The 6,938-nt window shown below is 54.7% G+C and overlaps 1 protein-coding gene across 1 annotated transcript in view; it reads left to right on the top strand.

Annotated features, from left to right (window-relative positions):
* Rhcg (Rh family, C glycoprotein) overlaps positions 1 to 6,938 on the top strand; it is an 18,284-nt gene that overhangs the window by 1,786 nt on the left and 9,560 nt on the right. Inside the window, exon 2 of the mRNA XM_005381554.2 lies at positions 5,069 to 5,261. Coding sequence (XP_005381611.2) covers positions 5,069 to 5,261 — 193 coding nt within the window. The remainder of the gene's footprint in view (positions 1 to 5,068; positions 5,262 to 6,938) is intronic.

The raw sequence follows: 6,938 nt of genomic DNA on the forward strand, positions 1-6,938 counted from the left end.
AAAAAAAAAAAAAAAAAGACCAGCCTGGGTAACTTAGCAACTTAGCAAGACCCTGTCTCAAAATAAAAATAAATAAGTAAATAAATAAATAAACGGCTGAGGATAGAGTGCAGTGTGAACGCCCTAGGTACAATCCCCAATACTGCAGAAAATGAAAAAAAAAAAAAAAAGGTGGAGAGAGCCCTACCCATCAAAGAGGTCCTGAATTCTCCTGCCACCTCCCCATGAGTATGGGCTACTGGATCAGGAAGTGACCAAGGAGAGGAGTGTTTGGAGGGAACTCTGGCCTCAGGATTCCTTGGACAAGGCAGAAGATACTACAACAGCAGCCCCTCCAACCGGCACGTGCTCCCTCCACAAGGGAAGCACCATTAGGACCCCCATCTTACAGGTCCTCACCTAAGGCTAGAGAGAAGATGAGTCTTGCGAAGGCCACTCAGCAAGGAAGCCAGGAGCCAGGGTTGCTGCCCCGGGTCTGAGCCCACGCCTGGGCCACCGTCCTGCCTCTGGTCTCAGCCTTCCCTCTCCCAGCCTCACTCTCAGCCCTCATGGCTGGGGTTAGGTGACAGGGCGTGAGGCTTTCTAGTCCTGCTGGGTGCCCAAGCCCAGGTTCCTTAGCAGCTAAGTAGTTCCCAGGGGCCCAGGCAGAAGGAAGGCCCTACTGGCACCTTCCCTGGGCGTGGCTCCAGGCTGTCACATCTGCACGCCCCACATTCCTCACACGGGAGCCTGCTGGGCATCTGCGGGTCCCAGGGTAGTCCAGCTCTGGCTGAGGACAGGCCCCAGGCAGCAGGCACAGCTGGGGACCCTGGCAGTGGCCTGGGGGAGGAAGCTGAGGAGTGGTCAAGGGCAGCAGCTGCAGGGCAGTTGGTCCGAGGACACGCAAGCCTGGCTTGAGGTTTTCTGGGAAAACAAAGGGAACAGCAGAACATGTTTCAGGAGAAAAGCCTGGCAGAGGCACCCTGGTCTCAGACACCTGAAGGAAGGTCTGTCTCAGGGGACCAGGGAGCCAGGGTCTGCTGGGGCTTTGAGTCCCTTACCTCAGACTCAGTTTCAGCTGATAAAGCACAGGCTTCCCAGAGCAGAGAGCAGTGTGACCTGGTGGTTGCCTTTAGAATCCACCCCTCAGTGGAGGGAGTGGTGACCCCACCACACTGTGTCTTAGTGGACTGGAAGTGCGATGTGAGGTACAGATTTGGGCACTCATCCGTGGCCCAAAGTAAGCACACAGTGAATGCAGCTCGAGTGTGCTCTGTGGACAAAAAGGCCTAAATGGAGCCCAGCACCCTCTAGACATGTGGCTGGAATGTCTCCTGGAATACTAGTTTGACTATGAGACATTTAAATTCCTTTGCAAAGTGCCATTTGCCTGCTTGGCCAGGCATTTACTCTTTCCGTGCTGTGGTGGAGGAAGCAGAGACAAGGAGGGACCCAGCACGCTGTCTGTCAGTGGCCCGGGCAAGGACTAAGCCGAGTCCCTTACCCCCAGCCAGCTGCTTTCCAGAATCTGCAGCGGCTTTGCAGCCCCTCACCATCTCCTGCCCGCTGGAGGTTTTGCAGGGCTGGTGTGGGACGGGACCTTGGGGTGTGGTGGTGGGGACAGGGGTACTGGCCAGGAGGTCTCAGCAAACAGGTGAGGCTGGGCTGGCCCCAGGGGTTGGGCAGGGCAGCGGAGGAGAGGGCACTGCTGTGGCTTATCGGTGTGGGAAACTTTGTCCTCTCACGTGGGAGATTCAGGCAAGCTAGAGAGGGACTCAGGCAGGGCAGGAAAAGGGCATCTGACAGGGAGGTGAGTAGGAGCGGCGGGAAGTAGAGGGAGCGCCACAACAGCTGTGCGCAGGTGCCCCCTGGTGGCAGCTCTCTGTGCCGGAAGCCAGCGCCGGCATCTGCCCTCCAACCTCCTCCAGCAGCAAATCAGGGACTGGTTGAGGAAGGGGTGTGGTAGGGCTGTTTGAGCGGCCCATCACCCGCAGCACGTCACCAGCCCGGTGCAATGCACCTGGTCAGCCTTTTCATTTGATTGGCTTTTGTTTTTGTTGCTGAGGTAAGGTCTTGCTATATAGCCCAGGCTGGCCTTGAACTCAGAATCCTCCTGCTTCAACCTCCTGCGTGTTGGGATTACAGGCACGCACCTTGCCCCTGATCAGTCTTCAAAGAGAAAAAGAGAAACAATTGCTCATCTGATTTTTTTTTTTTTTGGTTTTTCTCCGGTATCGGGAACCAAACTCACGACCTTGCGCTTGCCAGGCAGTCGCTTTCACCGCTGAGCTAAATCCCCAGCCCCTGCTCATCTGATTGAGCAGCTGGTAAAGGGCCAGGCCTGTGCCCAGGCTCTGATAGGAAGTTCTTGTTAAATGTGTGCCGCAAACCCTCTGGGCCACGTGCTGTTGGGCACTGTCCCTACCCCACTTACCAATAAAGAAACTGGACCCAAGAAGTTGTGTCCTTGGCTGACGTCATACACTTTGGACCTGCACTTTATTATTGCTGTTTAAATCATTTTAAAAAAAATATTTTTCCAGTACTGGGGATTGAACTCAAGGCCTTTACCCTGAGCTACATCCCCACACCACCAGCCTTTTAAATTTTGAGACAGGGTCTTCCCAAGTGGCCCAGGCTAGGCTTCAACTTTCAATCCTTCTGCCTCAACCTCCTGAAGTACTGCGATTAGTAGCACCAAACCCTATGAGAAAAATTAATGAGCTGCTTAGCACTAAATCAGGACCAGGTAGGGGGAAAAAGAGAAAGAGAGGTGGCTGAGGAGTGGGAAGCTGGTGTCTACACCAGGGAGGGGAGAGAAAAAGAGACAGCTCCAGAGAGGGTTAGAGGGGTACAAGGCACCCGGGGAGCACGGGGAGGGAGGAAGGACAGGAAAGCGAGGCCCCCTGAGCCCCTTCCGGACACAGAGAGACTGAAGGCAACCCCCACACTGCAGATGCCCCCCAGTGACCTTCAGCTTGGCCCCACCCATGTGGCTCCTCTGTGCCACCAAGCAGCTGGCAACCCTGTCTTTGAAAGGTCCTTGCCTTTCTTTTTTGTTTGTTTTTGTTTTTCTCCGGTACCGGGAACCGAACTCACGACCTTGCGCTTGCCAGGGAGGCGCTTTTTGCCGCTGAGCTAAATCCCCAGCCCCGATCCTTGCCTTTCATGAGGCTGGCTTTTCCCAGAGGTTCCCCTGCCAGCACCTTGCCTGGCTGCTGGCTTCAAGGCACAGCCAGTGCCTGGCCTGGGTCTGTCCTCTGCCTCCCAAGCGGCCAGCACACAACCCCGCTGCGGACTCATCTGGTCTCCAACACCCACAGCCCCTTCCCCAAGCTCCCCGGCCCCACCCAGGGTCATCTCCAGCCCACCTTGGCCAGGTTGGGACTCAGCACCCCCCTCCCACCACCTCCTCTCCCACTACCCTGTGTCTGTCAACAGCCCTGCCATTCAGCTCCTCTCCCTGCTTCTAAAGTTGTCGTCTGAATGTGTCACCTCCCCCTCCTCCACAGCCCTCTTCCCGTCTGTCGCCCCTCACTTCTTCCCAGAATAACCGTAATACCTTTTATGGTGCTTCACATCTATTCACTCACAACAGTTGGAGATGTGATAAACCATGAAATACGATTATCCGTGAACTCAGATGCGCACAAGGAGAAACCTGCTTGCATGAACTCTGAGGGAAGCTCAGGGTACCATCCTGGGGGCCCCCCAGCTCTGTGGTGTCAGCCTGCCCTCCTGCCCTTCAGGTGCCAGTGCCTCCTCCAGGTGGCTTCCGGCCAAGAGGCCTGTAGTCATGGTCTGGAGGGGAGACGGATGAGGACAGATGGGGACAGGCTTGGTTAAATCAGCTGCAGGGGCATCCCCCCTACCCAGCTGTGGGGCAGTAGCCCAGGCTGTCCTTGAACTTGCAGTGACCCTCTTGCCTCAGCCTCCTGGATTACAGGTGTGTGCCACCACCCCAGCTCCTCCATTTCAATACTCTGCTGTTAGCGAGGGTCCTTCTGCTATTCATTTACCTACTTATTATCAGTATGGACTTGCTGTTTTAAATGGTTTTAATACAATATAGCACCTAATTATTTTGGTGCTCAGTTGGTCTCAGATGTGGCCAGCAGGAGCCCTTCAATGTGACCAGGGTCCCACAACACCTGCAAGGGCTTTTAGAGTTTTGCAGTTTTGTGACTTTGCTTCTCAAAGCTCTGTGCTTTCTTCCATTTCCTTGGTGTCTGGAGCCGTGCCATTCAAGCCCTGGGAGGACAGTTAAGGCCATTCAGCTCTTTAGTTTTATCAGTGAGAAACTGCAGTTCCGAGGGGAAGTAGCTGGCCAAGGCTGCATCGTGAGTAGGCAGAAGAGTTGGGTTGAAACTCAGACAAAGCTAGGCCTGCCCGAGTGACAGTAGATAATGCCACCAGCCTGTGTGATCCCGTTACAGGTAGGCACTGTGTGAGGCGCCTTGCACACAGACCTGCACTGAATTCCTAAAACACCCATGAGCTGAGCAAAACACATGGGGCTGGTGTGTGCACAAGCGTGTTTGGGAACATCCCCAAAGTCTTCCCCAGGGACACAAAGGTGCTGGATCTAAATTCTACTCTTGGCGACCAGGCAGCGTAGGTGCTGGAGGTGGTGGCGGTGGGCCAGGTGTGACCAGCAGGCCATATGAAGGCTGATTCTCCCCTCAAAAGGTGAGGGCTATGGAGACAGGTAGGGCGTCTGTCCCAGTGGTCAGCACTCTAGTCCCTAAATTCAGATGCCCAGCTGTCCACCCCACCCTGGAGTAGCACAGCCACCGGGATGCAGAGTGGGAGTTGAAAGACTTCATCTCCCAGAGGCTCTTAGGCATCAAACTGTAACCCAGGACCTACCCAGGTCCAAGGGGAGTCCCCCAATCTAGCCCTCCTTACATTAGAGGGGAGAGGCGGTTCCACCAGCAGGGGAGCCACTAGTCATCAGGCCTGTGCGGGACGAGGGAAGAAAGAGATGGGCTTAGGGGTCCACGCACCAGGGCTAGCGGCTGGGCGACAAAAGGCGTGGTGACACACAGCCTGGCCGGTCGCTTAAAACCGCACCGCGTTTTCCCTGCAGGCTTCCAGGACGTGCACGTCATGGTCTTCGTGGGCTTTGGCTTCCTCATGACTTTCCTGCAGCGCTATGGGTTCGGGGCCGTGGGCTTCAACTTCCTGCTGGCGGCCTTCGGCATCCAGTGGGCGGTGCTCGTGCAGGGCTGGTTCCACCACCTGGATTCACAGCGCCGCTACATCCTTGTCGGCATTGAGAAGTGAGCGGGGGCGGAGCCCAGACTGAGGAAGTGGGCGGGGACAGAGGGCTAGGGCGGGGTACTGGGCGTGGCTGGTGGGTGGGACCGGGTGGGCATTGGGTGGGGCCCTGTGTGGGGCGGGGCTGGGGCGTGGACCCTACGGAGGCTCCTTTCAAAACACACGCAGTGAGGAGGCGGCTGTGACAGACACCTGCACACACACACACACACACACACACACACACACACACACACACACACTCTGCTTTCTCATCAGCACTTTGGAGGACTGCAGTTCTGATGGCATCCCGGTCTGCAGGGACTTGAGGCTAGACCCCCTGGGCGGGGGAAAGGCCCAGGCTCTCTGTTCTGAGAGGGCAGAAGCATTCCTTTCCCCGAGGGCTCCTTGTAGGGGGAACCCCTACAGGGGGAGTCTGGCCAAAGCGAGGTGCTTCTCCCTGCATTACCCCTCCCTAAAAGTGAGCAGGCATTGGAAACAGCTATAGGCAGGAGTGGGTGTGCAAAGTGAGAGATGAAGCCTCCTGCCTCAGCCTCCGAGCGTAGGGCTCCTTCGCTGCATCTCTGCACACCTCTGTCCTTCCGAGTGACCTTTCTCTGTGACAGCTCTCCTGTTGGATGTACACCACCAGCCCTGGCCCTCAGTGACACAGTCCCTTCCTCTGTTCTGAGGTAACCTCCTCCAAGCCTCTCCGGACCCACCCACCTCCAAAGGTTAGAAATAAATGCACCGGAGCCAACTTGCCAGGACCCAGCGGGCAAAGCAGTCCTCTCACAGGACTCATTCATCAAACTCTCTGTGCCCTGGTAGTCCACAAAACCTACAGCAGTTTATGGTGCATCATGGGACCTAGTCAAGAGGCTTTGGGAGATTTTCCCAGTTTTAGACGCAGTTTAGTTTATTAGAGGTTCTTTCTTGAGTGCTGTTTAGCTGGCCTTTTTATGCAGAGATATCACAAGTTTGGGTAAAGAAAAAAGTATTCATACCAGGTGTGACACACACCTGTAATCCTGGAGGCTAAGGAAGAATTATCACAAGTTTGAGACCAGTCCGAGCAACTTAGAGAGACTCTATCTCAAAATAAAATAAAAAGGGTGGAGGCTGTGGGTTGGTGATAGAGCACTTGCTCCGGATGCACCAAGACTTTGGGTTCAGTCTTCACTACCCCCCAAAAAAGGTTCTAACTTCAGAAAGTCATCACTGGCTTGCAAATATCAATATTCATTAGCCTGCTCCAAGCTAAATCCACAGAAATATTTAGGGGCAAGCTGTGTGAAATCCCATATAAAGGGCAATTCCCTGTTTTCACATATAGGGTACCAAAAGGTACCATAGGCCAGGCGTCTGAAATTTAAAACACCTACCAAACATTTGTAAACAATCAAATTGCCCAGGCCAGTTAATGAATCCATGAATAAGAGAAACAGGAGCTGGGTGTGGTGGTACGTGACTGTAATCCCAGCCCTCGGGAGACTGAGCCTGGAAGATCGCTGTGAGTTGGAGTCCAGCCTGGCCTACCATAAGCAATTTCAAGGCCATCCTGAACTACATAATGAGATCCTGTCTCAAAAAAAAAAAAAAAAAAGAGAGAGCCAGGCATGGTGGCACACGTCTGTAATCCCAGCACTGGGGAGGCTGAGGCAGGAGGATTGTTGCAAGTTCGAGGCCAGCCTGGGCTA

This window comes from Chinchilla lanigera, unplaced genomic scaffold (genome assembly GCF_000276665.1).
Source record: "Chinchilla lanigera isolate Chin_1 unplaced genomic scaffold, ChiLan1.0 scaffold00015, whole genome shotgun sequence".
NCBI lineage: Eukaryota > Metazoa > Chordata > Mammalia > Rodentia > Chinchillidae > Chinchilla > Chinchilla lanigera.